Genomic DNA, 20,433 nt, shown 5'->3' on the forward strand with positions numbered 1-20,433 from the left:
TTGGCATAAAGGAGTTCTTTGTAACTAATAAATATTAAATAAGAATAAAAAGTAAAGCTGGTGATATTAAAAGGACAATTGAAAAATCCAAAGTGCTACAACTGGAACAGATATTATCCAAATAATTTTGCTATTGAATTCTAGCTTAGGTAAAGTAGCTATTATGCAGAGATCCCTTGAATTCTGTAGCTATCACAGTTTAGAAATACAAACTTTTTAGAAACAGCCTTGTGCTTTGGGAGCGCAAATTTCCAAAAGCACTTCTGGACACATCATGATAACTGAAGTAACTCAGTTGCTTTTCCTTCAAATCTTCTCTACTTGGCTGCGTGATGGGTAGTTATTCATGCCAGTGGCAAGCCATGGTCACAAATCCAAGACAAACCTGTTTCTCAGGAAAAGCTACTCTACTCCTGAAATATTCAGGAGTTGCAAACCCTCTTCTTTGGTTCTGGTTCTCCTCAAAATGCTCTACTGATCCATGATTTTTAGGCAAGACATTGTAACTATCACATACAGGAATTTAGGGGAGTGCCTGCTTTCATAGAGTAGGGTAACTCAACTTATTTATCTATTAACATTCATAATATTTTACTGTCAGAATTCATATAAAAAAACTGATGAGGGGTCCATGATTTGTCAGGCTTAGCACAGTATAGAATCCTCTATCTCCAAATGGCTTCTAACCTGAACAGAAACTCTCTGAGGAAGGAAGAAATGTTGCTTGTATTTTGATATGGGGAGCTGAGACTTGCAGGAGAGGCTGACCTGACAATTCTGATAATGACTCCAATGCTCCCAGGTGAGTGTCCTTGAACTTTTCTTCTTCTGTGTGAAGAGGAATGGGGCTGGTCGTGACTGGCCACTGCTGTGTTGTTAGGTTTTCTGTTTTCTCAATAAAATACCTAAAGCTTGATTTGTCATGGTGGCTGTTCCACAGTCTGAAATAAGACTTCAGGGTGCAGCTAACTCCCTGCTCCACAGCTGCCCAGCAGCAGAGAGCAAGCCACGCTTCTGACATGGAAATGGCAGATGACAAGATCTCTTCCACCAAAGCCCTATGACCCTGAACTCTTTTGCTGTGACTCATCCATGGCTTTAAGTTAGTATTTGAATATGCTTATATATGTTTTTTATTGTTGAGCTTATTTTCTCTTCAATTCTTTGTTTCCCCCATTTTCTGTTCAAAACTTTTTATTTATTTGAATCTTCTAAATGGAAGAGTTAACTCTTGGCTTTAAAAAAGTGAATGTTTTAGCTCAACAGACCAAGAAATAACAAATACCTGCTGATCTGCCAAGTGTAGAAAGCCTGGTATATTGTTAAATCTATGGATTTTCTAGAGGGCTCAGTGTGTATTATTTAGTGAGCTATATCAATCTACCTCTTATTGCAAATTGAATTTCAGGAGCTGCCACACTTTAAGCATAGTGAGGGACTAAGAACCCATTTGTTCTATTTTGGTTTCTGCAGTGTTCAGTTTTTGACTGTGAAAAACTGACTGGCAGTGCTTTTCTGAAACAAGTCAGCTTGTCAAGGAGATAACTAGGTCTGCCACTTTCTTGCAAAAGATGTCAGGAGAAAAGATACTAGGTGTAGGATACAACACCGTAGCAAAAGAAACCCTAAGACTAGCTAGGACTAAAGAAAAAATTATGGAAGCCTCCTCTTTAAACTGGAAATAAAGCAATAACATGGAATTAAGTGCCCTGAGTGGAAATATGACTGCAATAAAACTAGCAAAAATTTCACTTTTTATTGCACCTAGGATGACACTTCTGTGTTTATGGCAAGTTAAGCTATCATTCTGTTAGTAAAAAATACTTACCTTTGCAGGCAGGTGGTGTTGTCCATGTTCCATTTTCCAAGCAAATACTCCGCAGGGGCCCCTCCAGCATGTACCCACTGTAGCATGAATAGGTGATCATGTCTCCATACTGATAGAAGCTACCACGAATCAGAGCATTCTCTACATGAGCTGGGGGACCACAAGATATCTCTAAACAAAAGAAACCATCCAGATGTTGGTGAGCTGCAGAGCCTACATGACACAGATTTTAACCCTGGAGACAATGCTGTTGGGGGCGGAGGTGTCACGGACACCTTCCAGATGGTCAATCAGCAATGGAGTCCAAGGATCCAGACAAACTTAAGAAGTGGGCTCATGAGAATCCCATGATGTTCAACAAGGCCAAGTGCAAAGTGCTGCACTCAGGTCAGGGCAATACCAAACGTGAGTACAGACTAGGAGAAGAAGTCACTGAGAGCAGCTCTGAGAAGGGCTTGGGGATTCTTCATGGTGAGAGGCTGGAAATGAACCAACAGCTGCATTTTTGGACAGAGCCCTGAAAGCCACTGGTATCCTGGGCTGCATCAAAAGAAGTGAGACCAGCAGGGTGAGAGAGGGGATTATCTCACTCTATTCTGCCCTTATGAGACCCCATCTGGAGTGCTGCATCCATCTCTGGGGTCCTCAGGACAAGAAAGAACAGGTCCAGAGAAGGGCAGAGGAATGCATCTCTCCTAACCAGACAGGTAAAAAGAGCTGGGATTATTCAGCATGGATCCAGGAGAAGGCTTCAGGGAGACCTCATTGCTGCTTTCCTGTTCCTTAAAGGGTCTTATTAAGAGGAGGTAATATTTATATGGGAAGATAGAGACAGAACAAGAGGCAATGGTTTTAAACTGAAAGAAGTTTAAAACATTTAGTTTAGATATTAGAAAGAAATTCTTTACCCAGACAGTGATGAGGTGCTGGAACAGGTTGCCCAAGGAAGCTGTGGATACCCCATACCTGTAAGTGTTCAAGGCCAGGCTGGATGGGGCCCTGAGCAGCCTGATTTAATGAATAGCATCCCTACCCATAGCAGAGGGGTTGGAACTAGATGATCTTAAACATCCTTTCCAACCCAACCCATTCTGTGATCCCATGAGTCTAAACAGTATTGCTTACAAGAAGTCAAAAGTCTTTCCAACATGCTTGCTAAAGGATACTGCCTGCTGTGAATATCAATAAATAAAATAAAAGGCAGCACATCTTTCTGCAGCTCTTGTCTTATCACCCATAATCTCATAGAAATCATTCTTAGGGTATTTAGGGTATCCAGCAACCAACCCAGCTCCAGGGCTTGCAAAAGGTAAATGAAGAATACATATAGAGAAGGGCCTAGTAAATAGTAGGATGAATACTGTTGAAACACCAACCCACACAGATGTATTCTGAGTCCTTCTAAAGGAACACCTTTGTTAGAAAGAAAGAAAACATAGCTCTTCTCTAGAGCTTCTTAGAGCCCTCTGGGAAGTACCAATCCCTGTGGAACAGCGTGTCTTGTACTTACTTTCACACTTAGCTGTGGCTGGAGTCCAGGTCTCATCAGCCTTGCAGGTGATCACAGACTGCCCTTTCAGCTGGTAGCCTTCCCTGCACCTGATGGATACATTCTGGCCAACATGAAAATCCACCTCTGACAGAAGGGCATTCTCTGGGATTACGAAAGGCACAGGACAAGGGTTTGCTGTTAAAAGTAAGGGTGTGAGGGAAAAGAAGGGAAGAAAAAGAGACGGAAGGAAGAGAGACCACTTTTAGAATAGTTTCTGCAAATTTCAAACCCAAAACACATGAGAAGAAATGGATGCTGAATGGATGTGAACCCAATTTGTAATTTGATTTGAAATGATGAGATTTGGGTCATAAAATAGTAATTAAAAAATTTCTAATTCACTGCTGCCTCATGGCTTGCTACCATGTTCTGCTGATGCCATACTAAGGACATACTAAGGATTTAAGTGAAAAATATCCTACTTGTTGCTGTGAAACCATTCTCTCTTGTCCTTCCTGTTTACCATAACCTTCCTATAAAAGAGAACCAGACCTATCCTAATTCATGTTTGGAGGGGCTGGATCAATAAAGAGCAGCAAAAATTCAGATGTTTGATTAGAGACTTACTGTGTCATTCACTGGGGTTTAGGATCTCTCTAATTTTATTTATTGCTGGCTGTAAGCTTGCTGGGCTATTTTTGCATGGTCTATTGGTGATCTCATCACCAGTGTGGAAAATATTGGCTCCATAAAGAGCAGAGATTTATGTCAGTGTCTTGATACTAAAATGAATAAGTACTTTGCAATACAAAAATTAAATGTCTAAATTAACCATCCTAAGACTACACTAGGTCTTAAAATGAGTTACAGACACATACAGTAACAAGAAAGGCTATTGTGGGTGTGTGGGTGCAGTGAACATGTACAAAACACACTATTTCACAGAATTGCAGAAGAATTTATACAGCCATTAAGTCCAACCTTCTTCTCCAAATATGGCCAGCTAGGTTAGAAGTTGCTCTGGAACCTGATCAGAAATTTGAGTTAAATTTGGGTGACTGTGGATGGAGATCTCATGTCCTCTCTGGGTTTCTTCTCCTCCGCTTGACTCTGTTGATGGCAAAAAGTTTCTTCAAAAAATTCACTGGAGCTTTGCTTTATTGCAACTAGTGTCCATTGCATTTCACTCTACCACTGTTGAACTCTGAGAAGAATCTGGCACATTTTCCTTTGCACCCTGTCAACATGTCACTTGTGGATGACAATGAAGTCTCCCTTTCCCTTCTCCTCCAAATGATTCTCTCACCTGCTTCTACTATATATCAAGTGTTTGACTATAACAACAACCAACAACCCCATTTTATGTCATCTTTCCAACTAGAGGGACCTATGCAGAAGGCAGCTTGTTCTCTTACTGTCACAAAAATACACTCAGAGAAATTAATGCTTTAACTTGTATCAGTAACTGCCCCTATTGTTTCTCTGCAAAAACTTTTCCATTACAAAGCAAACACACACGTTTACAGAGAGGCAAGGGATTACTCCATCTTCCATCTCTTGTGCACTCTGCTGCTGGTTCTCCTTCCAAGCTGTATCCCCTCTCACAGAGATATGTTACTGTACTGCCAACTGTATTGTTTTCATAAATTGCTTTCCCATTCAGCAAGGAAACTGGAATTTTGCATCTGGTCTCTGCAAAGGAAGGGGTCTTATTAATTCAGCTTGATATTTAGTCCTGGACTTCAAACATTTCCTAAATTAATAACACATTATGTTAAAAGTCAATATAGTCTTATAAATCATGAAGAACATTGATTCAGTAACCCTGGGAAGGAAATGTAACCAGCCTAGAACAGAAGCTTCTTCTGATGATGAAGAAAAGCCCCAACAAAATGGGGAAGTGAGGACAGACACATTTATGACTTCAGACTGGGGCCAGTAGGGCAGAAAGATGGAAATCATTCTTTCTTGCCACTGATAGGTTCTCCAGAAACCCCATATTACAGAATCATTTTTCAAAAGCAACTCAGTCTCTGGATTATATGATATCCATGCATAAGGGAGGAGCTATTGCTTATCCCATATTGAAACGTTCCAGGACATGAAACCAAACAGTTACCTTCACACAATGGCAAGGGCTTACTCCAGCTCCCATTGGCAAGACATGTGATATTCTGGGGCCCAACGAGATGGTATCCAGAGCTGCACACATAGGTTACATTACTTCTGTATGTGCTTCCAGTAGAAATGGCTTCTGCTTTTTCAATGGAAGGATGAAGACCACAAGTAATTTCTAGGAGAGAAGAAAACTTTTGGGTTTTATACACAATGAAGACTATTCCTTCTATGAGTCACACACCATCTGATAGCTCTGTTCTCATCCTGAATTAACAGAAGGACAGCAGGAAAGAAGCTGTGAACTGTTACATGGAGAAGAGTTATACAATTCCTTTCCCACCCTTTCTCCTGGGGTTCACACTGCAGACACCTGAAAGTGCGTCTAACTGTATTTGGTGGTGTTATAAGATATGAGGTGTGTTCAAACCAACAGAGGATCCAGAATATTTCTTCTGTGCATGCCTGAGGCTGCATTTTCAGTCCCTTTTGTGCTCCTACAGTGGAAGATGACCTCAAAATGTGCTCCAGAACAAATGGCAGTACTTAAGAAGAATCTTGACCCCTGTCCCACACTGTGGAGACCAAGTAACCTCATCAAAGGTGAGAGAGAAGAATGCAAGGCATAGGACTATGACACCAGCAAGAAAAGATGGAAAATTATTTATTGGCAAAGACTATAAGTATTTGCATTTTATTTATAAGCCGTATGAAATAAGTCATAAATCCTTCTTCCTAAGCTCCTTCAATTAGTTATTTTCTTGTTCGAGAGCCAAGACTTGATCCTAGGGAGCACAGCTGTGGCCAAGACATACTCAGTGGCCAAGATATACTTGCTTTGGCATGGCAGGGGTGAACATGTCCAAGGCTCTGCACATCATAATTCAAGGCAAGTCAGATGTAGTAGGCCACATTCCTACCCTACTGACTTCAGCATGACCCTCTCTATGTTTATGCCATTTCAATGTGCCAAAAGGAGATTGCTTCTGATCAGAGAAGTACTGCTGGCTTTTCCTCTTGCTGCTCCTCTTACAGCCCTTTGCTGGAGGGAAAGACAGGGAGGAAGCCAGACAAAACACTCTCCTCCTGCCCTAGCTTTCCTGGACATAACATTGCTCTGCATGCTACTTACGTATGCATGTTGGGGCAGAAGGGCTCCACTTTCTGTCAACGTGGCAAATCCTTCTGCTTGACCCCTGTAGCTCAAAGCCAGGGTCACAGCTGTAAAAAACTTCACTGCCAAACAGGAACTCCTCTCCCTGAACCGATCCATTTTCTATCATATCTGGGGGTCCACATGATATTCCTGCAATGTAAGCAATACTTTCCAATCAAACAAAATGCGTATGGCTTGTTTTGTTCATAGCTCCTCCACAGGTTTTACTCTGAGAAACAGGAAAGAACATAGCAGTTACCTGGTCATTGCCAGGAATTTGTCCCTGAGTAGCAGAGCAGAATCATACTTGGTGCTTCCACTTCATGCTAAAAGTAAAAAATCTATTGCGACTGTGCTGGCAGGAAGCCTCAGGAAACGGCTGCCTCCTTCAGCCAGCAGCTGAAGTCCGTGTAAACATTTGTGTAGAAACTCCTATTTCAGCACTGCAATCAATGACATCTCAGAGAAGTGAAGTGCCTTTGAGAATGACATCCACAGAGTTACATTGGAGGATGCTAAATATGTGTAATTCCTGGCAACTAATGTGCTCAGAGGTCCTCAGTAACCGCAGAACCCATGACCTCAAGTGTCAGACTGGAAGCTTTCTGCAGAGGAGCAAGGCAGAAAGGTGTAGAGATTTTCTTCACACTGCTACCTGCACACACCAGCAACTCTGCCCTTCCAGGTTGTTACCAGCAGTACTTACCAAAAAAAATTAGGTAAATGCAGACAGTATGGGTTATAAAGCAAAATGAGCATTAGTGATTTCTGTTGTGTGACATCACCCTTGACCAACATTAAGCAATAGATTCAGGTAGAACATACTTCTGCACACTGGCACACTGCCACTCCAAAGCTTGTCTTCTTGGCAAGTCCGTTCTGCAGCACCCTGTGAAACAAGAGAAAATGTTCAAAGAACAACTTTACTTTAATAAACTCTTTTCTCCCATCATCTTAAGGATCCAGCAAAGTGAGGAAGCTTTTTCTCCATGTGCCACCCATCCAAAGAGAAAATGAAGTGCTACAGCCCAAGGCTACTCTTAGAGTTTATGGCACAATTTTCTGCAAAATGATGGGTGTCTTTTATAAATCAAAAGTTTGTGGGGCCAGTTAGTTCTCTTGTCCTTATATCTCTGGAGAATCATCTTTTTTTTTTTTTTCAGTTTTATCATTCTTGCTCATAGGAATGTGTTGTGATGACAATTTTTCTCCTTTCAGGATTTACTTATAGGAAATTCAACTAGGAATTTTTTCAACAACTATACAAGCTTGAGTTTGATAAACATGATGTGCTGATTTAACCACATCCTGAACACTCATTCTTTATATTTGCTATAAATGACATTATTTCTTTCTTACATACAAGTTTTATGGACAGCCTAATAGCCCAGGATTTAATTCTCCAGAGACATGGAGGACAATATTTAATTATGTCCCTTGCTGTAATGTACTTTTATTACAAAGCAGACCTATCGATATAGAGTAGATGTTTGACATGTTGTTGCATGGCATCACACTCAATGGACTTTGCTTCCCAAAGGAAGAAAGCAGGACTCCTACAGTGGGGACACAGTTTGACACTAGGTGGCGAAACTGGACTACGAAGCTTGGAAGAGCTTATTACTGTAAAACAACACTGGTTTACTGCTTCCTAGAATTATTTGAAACAGCAGCTTCACCTTTTTGTCTAAATACCAACACCTTCAACTCCAGTGCATATTTGCACTATTTGACAACATAATGAAAATGAAAGTCTTTGTTACCTAAGCATTCTCCAAACTCTAATTTTAACTTGACTGCGTGAATTAACTACTGACTGGGTGATTTTACATGCATGAAGTTCTTAATTAGTTACTGGTGTTACAACAGTACAAAGGAAGTGCAATCCTGCACTCTGCTTGACCCGCACAAAACCGGCATTAAGAGCCAGCCTCTGTCCTGGAGACATCTCACCACCTCATGTCTCACTCATCACCTGGGAACAGTGGAGATCATGCTGTGCCTCAGCAACCTACTGTCATTTCTGAATTCACTGCAGCTTTTGAAAACACCACTGAGCCAGCTCTGAACTTGCTAGCCTGAGTCCTGATACTGGGAAAGCAATGCTGTTTCAGAGCTCAGGTGGGGATAAAAGCTGTAATAAAAACAATGAACAGGAAAGAACTTTGATTCCTCCTCCATCAGGGAATAAAGCTGTCATTGAACAAAATTGAGTATCTTTGATCTATCACTTTAATACCATCTGGCATAGAACTGAGGGCAGTGGAGTTTATGAGGAACTTTAAGTCTGGAAGGCACAACTCTTGGCACACAGACAATGATTGGGACACTACAAATCAGAAAAAAACCCCTAGTCTAACTCTGGCTAAGGAAGTACATGAGAAATTAACTCTTCTGCAACTTATGATCACCAGCATATGTAATGCTGCATTTGTAGAGGACTTCAGTTAAGAAAACTCAAATACTGCAAGATACCTGCTGGACATATACCTCTGAACAGGATATTTGCTTCAACTATACCCTTAAACCATTCAAAGACTGTCCCAAACATAGCATGAACTATCTACAGACAATAAAAAAACCAGCAGACACCCAGCTTCCATGGTGTCAAAATGAATGAGGCAGTCCATAGGAATCACTCAGGAACAGAAAATGAGAACTTAGAGTGTTGGGGATTTGAGCTTGCTTACTTGTAATTCATAGCCAGAGTCACATTTATAAAGAGACACATCTTTGAAATTGTATTCAGTGCCAACCACAAATCCATGCTCTGGAGACTCTGGAGTTCCACAAGACACAGGACTGCAGATGTCATCAGAAAATGGTGGGACCCAAACACCATTTTCCTGAAAAATAAATGTAATTAGAAATGTAACAGCACTGCTTTATATGTGCAATCATATCTAATTGAAAAAGAAAAATCTTGGTAGGAGCATCCAGTTGCTGTGGGTGTACAGATATAATATTATCTGTTCAATCCTTTATAGAACTTGGTAATTTAAGTAACATTTTCAAGATGTTAACATAGACTAGTGTTATCTTTGGCAGGAACACTTAGCTTGAGATTTAAAAGGCAGATGGAACAAAAAAAAAGGGGCAAAAAAAGCTTGGAAAAGCAAGTTCACTGGGGCAAGGTCACCTAACCACTCAGGGAACAACATATCAGAAGAATGAAAACTTACATCTGCCTGATTTCATGTTTTGTATTTCTCTCTTGGTTGAATGTCTAACACCATGACTAAGTGCTTCAGCAGCCTTCTCTGACTTACTAAGGGAAGTCTGATACCTGAAGAAACACTTGTCAAAGACAACTACTCCTACAGATATTTGAAACAGCAAAATGAGGGGAAAACATTTAATAAGAAAGACTTACTCTGCAAACCCACACATGGTCAGCTTTTCTCATACAAGTGTACCTAGTGACTTTAAAACTCTATTTACAAACTCAAGATGAGGCTGTCCACAGCTAATGTGACAGGAGGTTACCAGTGGAACTGATTAAGATGTTTGTTCTTTAACAGAGGATTCAAGTTTCTACAGATGTACAGTGGATGTCAACTGCCTGTTATTCTAGAGATAAAGCTCTACCTGCAATCCTCAAAATATATTAGAAATCTTGGACATAATTTTTTTTAAATCTCAGACATAGTTATTTAATGCTTGCCATGTGATAAAATGAATGCTTTTCTAAAATGAATGCTTTTCTAAAAGACAGCCTTTTGATGGAAGGAGAAATAAAATATTTTTAGTTCTGAAAACCCATACATAGAAAACAATTGTTCTTATTGGGAAACAACTAAACATAAAATATTTTGCAGAATATGCTTTGAAATTTTTAGATGTGTGTGCCCAGTTAAGGGCCAAAAGGCAAGGAAGATATGAGAAGCACTCCTGAATTCAAGAAGGCCAGCAGAATAAAACAGTGCTAATAAAACTGTACCTTGCATGTAGATGTGCTTGCTCCCACCAGAGTGTAGCCTTCTACACATGACAAAGTGATGCTTGAATTCACAGTGAAGTTGGTCCCAAGAACGATTACATTAGTGATATTTCCTGGAAGTGGACACTTTCTGGGGCAACAGGAAATACTTTGAGGTGACCATTGTCCATCTTCCTGGCAAGTGCATATATCCACTTCTGTCGCCATTGTGTAGCCTTCCAGACATCTGCAACACAGCATGAAGACCTGACCAGAGAGACACAGCTAGGAATAACCCATAAATTAAAAAGTCAGGACAGTAACTTTTCAGCATTAGTTGTTAATAATATGTCTTGAGATTTTTCTATTACTTCAAGGTAAGCCTGTAAGAAGTATGTCTCAAATGAATTAATTCTGTTGCAAGAGCTGGAGACTTCAGACTTCATTTCCAGCTGTTTCATGCTGCTGTAGCATCACAATGGAAAATGAGTTGGTGGCTTCAGCACTCAGAAGGTACTGGAAGTTTTAGGGCAATTTCTACACTGCCCATCTCTTTGCTAGGAGGGCCTCTGGTGAGGTAAAGAGAGTGTGTGAGCAGCAAGCAATTCTAAAGATGATCTCACTTTCTTCCAAGAACAAACTAAGCCTTAGCCTTGCTTAGACACCCAAGGCTCACTCAATGGTGCTTCACCAAGAACAACTCAACTGGCTTGCACTAGTGGGTTTAGTAGTGGGCAGCAAAAGTACTCCAGGAAATTTACAAAAACCCCTCAGTTTTTCATATCCATCAAAGGAGTAATTTGCTCCAGTGCTCCAGACAGCACAGTGCTGCAATGCAGATAATGGGAGAAGAGGGATATCAAGTCTTTTGTATTACAAGAGGTACCTGAAGCAGAAGAAAACCATAAATACAATGCCAAGAGGAGAGAAGCTGCACACCCTGCTGACTGTTGCTGTCACCTGATAAAAAACCCTATATGTTGAAAACAGTGTTTCAGTGGAGAAGAATAAGAAAGTAAATGGAAATGGAAAATTAAAGTCAGTGGAAGCATCAGCCCAAGAGGCTGAAATGCCTTTCTGGAGTTTTCCAAACAGTACTTTATAAAGTGCATGGCAATGTGGGCTGTGTCAATCTGAGTATGTAGAAACTTGCACTAACTGAAGGTACATGAACATTCTATCTTCTTTCCTTCAGAGACTTTTAATGAAAACAGAATAGCAGTGTCATCCTTACCTGTACTGGACCTTGCTTCCATAGGTGTAAATGTTCCCAAGAACCTCTGCATTTGGGATAGATGGTGGTGGGCCACAGCTTAAGAGCTCACAGCTTGGGTATGGCTTCTTCCACACACCTGTCTCCACACAAGTCAGTTCTGGACCCCCCTTCATGACAAAACCTGTCAAGCAGGTATAGATGATTGTGTTCTCATCTTCAGAGCTGCTCCCATTGATAAATGTGTTGGGGATGATGGGTGGAGCACCACAGGAAATCTGTCCGCAGCGAGGAAACCCAGAACTCCATTTGCCAGCTGCCTCACAGGTGACTTCAGGAGGTCCCAGCAGTTTGAAGCCCTCCAGGCATTGAAACTGCACACTTGTCCCACAGCTGAAATCTGTACCAAGAACAATCCCATTTCGAATCTGTGGTGTAGGACACACACAGGGTAGGCAAGACGGAAGGCTCCCACTCCAGGACCCAGTGGACAGGCATTGCCGTAAGGGATTGCCATGCAGCTCATAACCAGGGAAGCATATATAGTGGACAAATTCCCCAAAAGTGAAGGCTGAGCCATTCAGAAAGCCATGGGAGATGTCTTCAGGGGGTCCACAAATGACTGGCTCACAGTGTGGTGCTTCTGAGTCCCAGGTACCGTCATGCTGACAGGTAAGCCTCGATGCTCCTTGCAGGCTATAACCATCATTGCAGTGATAGTGCACTTCTTTATTAAAGCTGAAATCTGAGCCAGTAGTTCTCCCATTGGGAAGAGACAGCGGCACAGGGCAGATCACAGCTCTGCAAACCGGAGTGATCCCACTCCAGCTTCCATTTTCAAGGCAGACTCTACTCCTGTCCCCATCTAACAGGAAACCTTTGTTGCACCCATACTCTGTATGTCTCTGGTATGTGTAGTCCTCTCCAGTTACCTGACCATTCTCCAGAACTGGTGGTGGGCCGCAGGAGACAGGAATGCAGATTGGTTCACTGCCATCCCATTTCTGGCTCTCTTGGCATTTCCTCTCTGCGGGGCCATTTAACTGGTAACCAGGATCACATTCATAGTAGACAACACTCCCATATGTGTAGTTTTCCCCTCTTACCTTCCCGTTCAAAGGATGGGTAGGTGAATTGCACATTAATGCTTTGCAGTAAGGAGCAGTGTGACTCCACTGCCGACTTGGCAAACACAGCCGTGTGTCAGAGCCAACCAGTGTGAATCCTGGCCTGCAGGTGTACCTCACTGCACTGCCGAGCCTGTTCTCTGTGACGTGCAAAAAACCATTCTCTGGGGGGGATGGCAAGGCACACTCTATTGAAACACAGGCAGGGGCAGTGCCGTTCCAAGCCCCATCTTCTTGGCAAGCTAGAACAGGGTTTCCCAGCAGCTCGTAGCCAGAGTAACATGTGTATAAAATGATAGTTCCAAATAAGAAAGTGGTGAGCTGCATTGCACTGTCTTCCTTCAAAGAACTTTTGAAGTCCTTCATGTCAGCCAATAACACATGAGAAAGGGGGGGGTTCTCTGTAACACTCTCCTGGTCAGGACGCCTTTCCCCGTGTCTCAGCTGCACGTACTCTCCGAAGTCAATGTGAGGAGGCAGGCCACAGTCTGTCGGAAGGCAGGTTGGTGTAGAGCTAGACCACCCAGATTCTTCACAGGTATGCATGGCAAGGCCTGACAGCTGGAAGCCTGGCACACAGCTGTAAATGACCATGGCCCCATAGCTATAATCTGCACCCTCCACAAAGCCATTCTCAATGGGTTGAGGGGGCTGGCAATTTATGGCCTTGCAAGAGGGAACCTCTGTACTCCACTCTCCTGTTTCTAGGCATCGCAGTGTTTCCTCCCCTTGGAGCTGGAAACCTCTGTCACAGAAATACCTAACTGTCTGTCCATAATGGAAATTTGTGAACGAATATTTGCCATTGAGAATCTTCTTAGGCCTTGGGCATTGAATAGGTTTGCAAACTGGCTTTCCCCCAAGCCACTGTCCATCTTCTCCACAGAGGACAGTTGTGTTCCCTAGAAGTTCAAAACCTGGTTTACATGTGTAGAGGGCTGTGCTAAGGAAGGTGAGGCCCTGCACATCAACTATGCCATTCTGAATTTCTTCTGGTTGAGGACACTCCACGGGAATACATTCTGGCAAAGGCAAGCTCCATGAGCCATCAGCCTGGCACCTGATGGTGGACTCACCCTTCAGCAAAAACCCATCCACACAGATGTATTTCACAGTGCTTCCAAAATGAAGGGATGAAGTCAAGGGGTCCCCAAAGGGGATATAGGGAGGTGCAGAACACTGTACAACTTTGCAGAAGGGAAAGGAATCATTCCACTGCTGGGAGGGCAAGCATTTCAGTACGGAGGAGCCATGCAAAACATAACCCTCCTTGCAGGAGAACTGTACAACACCGACTTGGTAAGACACTTCTCTCAAGACCAGCTGGTTTTCTGCCAGGGGTGGTTCTGGACATTTTGCTGGCACACATTTGGGACTTTGCTTTTTGCTCCATTTCCCAGACTTTTGACACGTCCATGAAACATCTCCAATCAGCTCATAGCCTTCATCACAGAAGAACTCAACTTTGGAGCCCATTTCAAAAGTTTCTCCCTTGGAGTAGCCATGCTGGATGGATGGTGGTTTTCCACAGCTGAGGGGAGCGCAGTAAGGGGGCGATTCACTGTACCACTGCCGGTTTGCTTGGCAGATAAACACTGGGCTCCCAACCATCTGGTAACCAGAGTCACACTGATAATTTGCCTGATTTTCAAAGAAGTGCCCAGTGGTGTCCTGGAAAACAGTAAAGAGAGAGACATGTCTGAAATGCAGAGGCATGATTTGGCAACAGGAGACTGATTTAATTTCTTGTGTTCTCCTGGTCTAGCTTCTAGCTGAATCCCTGACAGCAGTAAAGGCTGTCTCAGAAGGAATGAAGGCAAGTAACTGGCACAAAATATCTTGCCTCAAATAATGCACTCTTCTCTTCAGGAAATCTGAGGCCAAAATAAAACAGAAAATTCAAACCTTAAAAGGTGAAAGCTAGAAAAGAATTCCTCTGCTTTCTCCCCTCCTGAGCCATGAGACCAAAATAGGTGGGGAAAGGAAGATGGGAAAAAAATGGATGAGGGGAAGCTGCCATCAAATGGCCTATTATTGTCGTGATTCTTTAGCTTCTGTGTGTATCTGAGCTTGGAGCCCTCAAATCTACTGCAACTAGGAGACATTTATAAATGCCACATATGCAGCTGCATGGCCTTGAGCAGGCAGCTGAGAAGCAACTAAAAGTTGCAGTCTGGGCTTTGATTGAGGTAATAAAAATTTTCTCTAACTGTAAGGAATAGATGAGGGAGCGATCCTACCTAAGGAAGACAAAACAGAGTGATATGCATTAATTAGAAAATGCATCTGTGTGGGAGTCTGAACAGAAACTGCTGGAAACTCATGTGGGAACTGGAATGTCAACCTCTACCCTCCAAATTTAGCAAATGCAGATTCTCTGGTATCTGGTATCCCTAGTATCTGGTATCCTGGTATCTTAAATCCCTGGATTTAAGGAAGTAAGAGGGCTGCTCAGAAGAAAAATGTTTCAAAAATTCAATGTTAAATCTTTATAATAGTGGTTTTGATCTTCCTTACCACAATATTGCCCTTGTGCGCCTAATGTGCAACATCGTTGCAATTTAATTTGATAAGGAAAGGGAAGTTCTGACTTCAGTAAAGAAATGTGCTTGCATCAAAAGAAGAAAAAATATCTCAAGGTGATTTATCTATTGCATATCAGATTTTTTTATCACAATGCAAAAAGCAAGGTTTGTGAACTGGCATCAGTTCTTCATATCTAAGAAGGCACTTGAAAGCTACCCAAGAACCAAACAAATGAAGCCTAAGGCATTAAGGAAATCAGTTGAATATGTCTCCTAAGTGATAAACCACTTTATGATAGGAAATCCCATGGAAATAGTCATGCTTTTCAGATATGATTTTGATGGGAATCCACCTGCTTTTCCCCTTCTTTATCCTATCCAATCATGTACTTCCTCAGTTTTAACAGAAGAGCAAAACAGAAGGAAGAAAACTCCAACAGCAACAGTTGTGAAGATATATTCAGCTTCCCATGGTATCAGGCAGATGAGAAATCACATTCTGTACCTTAATAAAGCCATTCTCAAGCTGCGGTGGCTCTCCACAGGACACTGGGTGGCACGTGGGCAAACTGCCACTCCAGTTGCCGGTGGCCTCACAGGTCCGCTTCTTCTCTCCCTTGATGTAGAACCCCTTGTTGCAGCTGTAAGCCACCACTGCTCCAAAGCTGTAGTTGGACCCGCTGGCGTAGCCATTGCTAATGTGGGGAGGCTCTCCACAGCGGATGGGGATGCACTGGATGCTCAGAGGAGAAGGATTCCACTGGCCCCCTCGCAGGCATTCGATCTTGGCTGAAGTGTTCAGAACGAAGCCTTCCATGCACTTGAAGCTCACAACGGAGCCAGCTGCAAACTTGGCTTTACTAATGGACTCCAGGATGCTGTATGAGACAGTGGATGGCTTTTCACAGAAATCAGCTATGCAGTGGGGCATGTCTCTGCCCTCTGGAGGCACCCATGTCCCTTCTGCGTTGCAAAGCAGCTGAGAGTTATCAGCCAGGCTGTAACCATCCAAACAGAAGTAATAAGCTATATCACCAAAGAGGCGGTGGCCACTCTCTGGTGATGCATTTTCCACATGGGGTGGTTCATCACAGGATACTGCCAGGCACTGCTGGTGGCTCACACTCCACTTGCCATTGGCTAAGCACTCTATGGTTTCAGGGCCAACTAATGTGTAACTGTGGATAAGGAAACCACATAGGAAGTCAAAAATACAAGCACTGTCAATCTCTACCTAAGGTTTCCTGAAGCCCTTGCTGTATGAGCTTGTTGCTAGAACCCCAGAACAACAGGATCTTTTAAATTAGCTATGATCAACTTCAAAAGGAAAATCCTAAAGCCTACATGTCCATGGGTGATGTATCACAAAGGTGGACATCCTAGCACACCTTGTGCATCTTACCTCTCTCTCGTCTGTCTGAGAGAGAGGTAAGATATCCAATGACCATTTCTGAACTTCCATTTTGGCCTCAAAGTACTACAATAAACCTAGTATTGTGCTGTAATGGTCCATGCAATCCTCAAGGAAATGATCTCACTCAGAAACTGTTTCTGTTTACCAAAACTGATTAGAAAACAAAGAGATGAAAAGCCTAGAAAGGCCTTTTGGGGTTTTGTATTAGCTCTTTCAATCTATTTTCACACTTGCAAGCAAAGTGAAACCTCTTAGTGAGTTACCCAGAGATGCTCTTACCAATAACACATATAGCAATTTTAAAATAACTTCTTCCTAAAAACTCACTGTTAAAAATATTAAAAAGTCAATAAAAACAATTAATGCTGACTGGAAAAAACCCAATGAAATTATTTATAATAAAATTCTACCACATTAATACTGTTAGTGTACTTGCAGTTCTCCAGTCTGTCTCTGGGATGCAGGAACAGGCATTAATCCATGCAGCTCATCATCCCACTTAAACTTCTGCTGCTTAAATATGCAACAGGCAGTAGTGTACTCACAGTACCTGTGACTGTTTTCTCAATTTTTTTTCTCTGTGGTGTGCTCTCACAAAGAGCAAAGAAACAATAACTACTGCAAAGTCCTCATTGACTTTCCAACTGCAGGCTGTTCAGATCTTGAAGCCACATCTGTAAAACTCTTTTGTCTTGTTTGCAGAATTTGTTTTCAAGGCCTCATGACTGGACCCCAGAAAAAGAGCCCATTATGTGCCAATGTTTAAAATAATCCACTGTCACAGGCAAACAGCTGTGACAGTCTTTAAATGCTGCTATCCTACCCCATTTAAAATGCTTGCCCAAGAAAGAGAAGCAGCTTATAAAATCACTATACAGTCTAGAAAACATAATAAGGATGCTTTGTGTCAATTATGTTTCAATTAACATTGCAAAGCCAATTTATAAGAAAAATGCTGGCTTCTCATTTACCATTTTACACCGAGAAAAAGCAGAAAATTCTTCAGTCACTTTGGACCTAAACTGGCAAAAGCTCTGCTTACCTGCTCTGCCTTTTAGACAGAACAGTTTCAAGAAATTTTATGGAACTGCTTATAGGCTGTAAAGATTACTGTGTGCAAAGGTTCTTGCAGGATCAGAGTCCAGCATTATACTTTCATGCTTGATGTCATCAAAACTGAGCCTCCTCTTTGATGAAAATTTCTCTAAATAGAGTAGATAAAAATAAATTTAAAACAATACACCTCAATAAACAAAGAGTCTTAATTTTAAGGAAATAGAATTTGGAATACCACAGCAGACAGTTGTGGTAACTGCATCAAAAGCATTCTTACACCCTGATGAGACATAAAGAATTTGCTATGATCAGAGCCTTGAACTTAACACAGAAGTACTGGTTCTCTCGTAACTCCAAGCAAAAGGCTTTCCGATTGAATTGTGATACCATTCCCCCTGATTCCTCTCTATTCTTCTCTTCTTGAGTGTATTCAGTTCCCCTGAAACTACTTTAAGAAATCTCTGTCTCATACTAACCTGACCACCCACAAAAAAAATCTCCATTGCGTTTAACTTCCAAAAAGTTAAGACAGAAGTAGCAAACATGAATTAGTGTGCAGTTAGAAAGGACTTGTCAAACAGTGCACCAGTTTTACTCAACCTGATCCAGTAGTGCTGATCCAGTAGTGCTGATCTACATACCCTTCCTTACAGGTGTAAGAGACTGTGTTTCCAAAAGTAAAGTTATCTCCTTTGATGACTGCATCTTTGATGGCAGGAGGGGGACCACAAGACACAATGTTGCAAGCTGGTGGTGTGCTGTTCCAGCTCCCTGAAGATGCACAGACAAGTACAGAAGGTCCCTGAAGGCTGAGACACAAAGACCATTATTAAGGCATCATTTCATTCTGGGTGAGGGATGGAGAGTGAAAGAGCTGCTTTGCTTTCGGGCTCCAGTGAAACTAAGGAGTCTTTCTCACTGACTTTAGTAGAGGCCAGAATCTCACGCTTTGGTCATGGAAAAACACCCCGATGCTATTAAAAAAGGCTGGTCTTCACATCACTTTGAAGAGCAAGCTGGTGGATTTCGTGTGAAGACTCAAGGCTCTCAAGACAGACACACACAATTTCTGCTGCAGCTTTGCTCCTCTTTGAACACAAAAGAAATACTTGTTTAACCTTAAAAATTTACTTGTATGCCATCAACAACATGCCAGTCTTGAGACTTGCAACCATGCCTCTGCCTGAGACCTGATTCACTCAATGACTTAAAACACTATCTTCAGCCAGGACAGTGAAGGAAAAGCTCCAGTTCAAGTCTGTTCACAAAAAGGCATTCAGTTCCTTCAGGAGGTAAAGGATATGGCTTGAGTGAATGGCCATACACATTTGAAGTCAATGATATTTTTTGGTTTCATTATCTGAGGAAACAGGATTTGTTCAGGTGGTGTGACTCGGATGTCTGAACAGAGTGTGAAACACTTCTCTGAGATGACTCTTGTCTCCAGCTGCTATATCAGCTGTCTGTGGGTTCCCTGTAGGGCCCACATCATATCTGAGAGCCCTACATGGGAGTGTCTGATTCCCTACAATTTGGTGTCAAATGGTATTAGACGCCCATGTTTAGCTGAAATAAGTTAATGGAACAGAACAGGGACTTGTAATGCTTTTACAAATTTGGTACAGGCCCTTGTGAGGGAAGTAAGGCTTTGCCTACCCATGGCAATATGTTTAAGACTAAAAACACCTAAAAGGTGCTTGAAAGAAGAGATTAGGTCCAGAAAAAAAGCATAAGATGGACACTGTTTGAGAGGCCTTCCTCTGGAGTGGTAACCAAAGGAGAGAGGACGTCTCTCACCTATGGTAGACAGGTAAAGACAAAGAATCAAAATTGATGAGGTATTTGCTGCCTGTATGTCCAAAGTCCACAGTCAAAAAACTCATTGCACCGCCTGGTTTAGTGGGGTACAGACAAACCCACAATGCAATTCTATGACTTAACACTACACTTAACTGCAGCTGAGTTATCCATTTGTACTAACAAAATTAAAATATTCACCAAATGAACACACTTCATCTACCTGCCTGCATCTGGACAAGGAAATGATTGCAGCAGGAAAATGTCATCCCTAAACAGGTCCATATGGGACCACTTACATCAGAGCATATCTGCTATAAGTACAAGCAGATAGGAGGGGAGGCAGAAACCTGCATGTACAGTCACATCCTTGGATATAGCATTAATGTGTTAATTTTTAATTGCAGCATGTTAAAAATATGTTTGCAGTATAATTGCTTACAAATGTAAAACAGAACAAATACTTAGAATAAGTTACCAGTACAAATTGTTAAAGGAGTAAATTATTAACTTCCAGAAAGTTCCTTCACAAAAGGTGCTGAAAAGTAACAGCAAAAGTAATATGAACTACAGTTGTAGAGACATAATGATCTTTAAAGGCAAATGAGAACTTTCAGAAATAATAAAAACTATTTTTCTGAATATTCAAAATATTTTTGTAAGTTTAATGGTAAAATGAAAAGCATAACATATGTATATAGCAAATCCTGAGTGACTTTTCTGAACTGCTCCAGTTCAGGATAAAATACAAAAAGTACCCTCAAGGTATAAAGAAGTCTTTTCCAATTCTG

At 41.8% G+C, this 20,433-nt stretch overlaps 1 protein-coding gene across 1 annotated transcript in view; it reads right to left on the reverse strand.

Annotated features, from left to right (window-relative positions):
* The window catches only part of SVEP1 (sushi, von Willebrand factor type A, EGF and pentraxin domain containing 1), a 118,283-nt gene that overhangs the window by 13,246 nt on the left and 84,604 nt on the right, over nucleotides 1-20,433 (reverse strand). The window contains exons 36-46 of the mRNA XM_058044230.1: nucleotides 18,487-18,654; nucleotides 15,881-16,553; nucleotides 11,745-14,521; nucleotides 10,532-10,757; nucleotides 9,282-9,437; nucleotides 7,417-7,480; nucleotides 6,568-6,741; nucleotides 5,440-5,613; nucleotides 4,839-5,012; nucleotides 3,339-3,515; nucleotides 1,829-1,999 (exon numbers count right to left, since the gene is read on the reverse strand). Coding sequence (XP_057900213.1) covers nucleotides 1,829-1,999; nucleotides 3,339-3,515; nucleotides 4,839-5,012; nucleotides 5,440-5,613; nucleotides 6,568-6,741; nucleotides 7,417-7,480; nucleotides 9,282-9,437; nucleotides 10,532-10,757; nucleotides 11,745-14,521; nucleotides 15,881-16,553; nucleotides 18,487-18,654 — 4,934 coding nt within the window. The remainder of the gene's footprint in view (nucleotides 1-1,828; nucleotides 2,000-3,338; nucleotides 3,516-4,838; nucleotides 5,013-5,439; nucleotides 5,614-6,567; nucleotides 6,742-7,416; nucleotides 7,481-9,281; nucleotides 9,438-10,531; nucleotides 10,758-11,744; nucleotides 14,522-15,880; nucleotides 16,554-18,486; nucleotides 18,655-20,433) is intronic.

The sequence above is a fragment of the Melospiza georgiana genome, chromosome Z (assembly GCF_028018845.1).
Source record: "Melospiza georgiana isolate bMelGeo1 chromosome Z, bMelGeo1.pri, whole genome shotgun sequence".
NCBI lineage: Eukaryota > Metazoa > Chordata > Aves > Passeriformes > Passerellidae > Melospiza > Melospiza georgiana.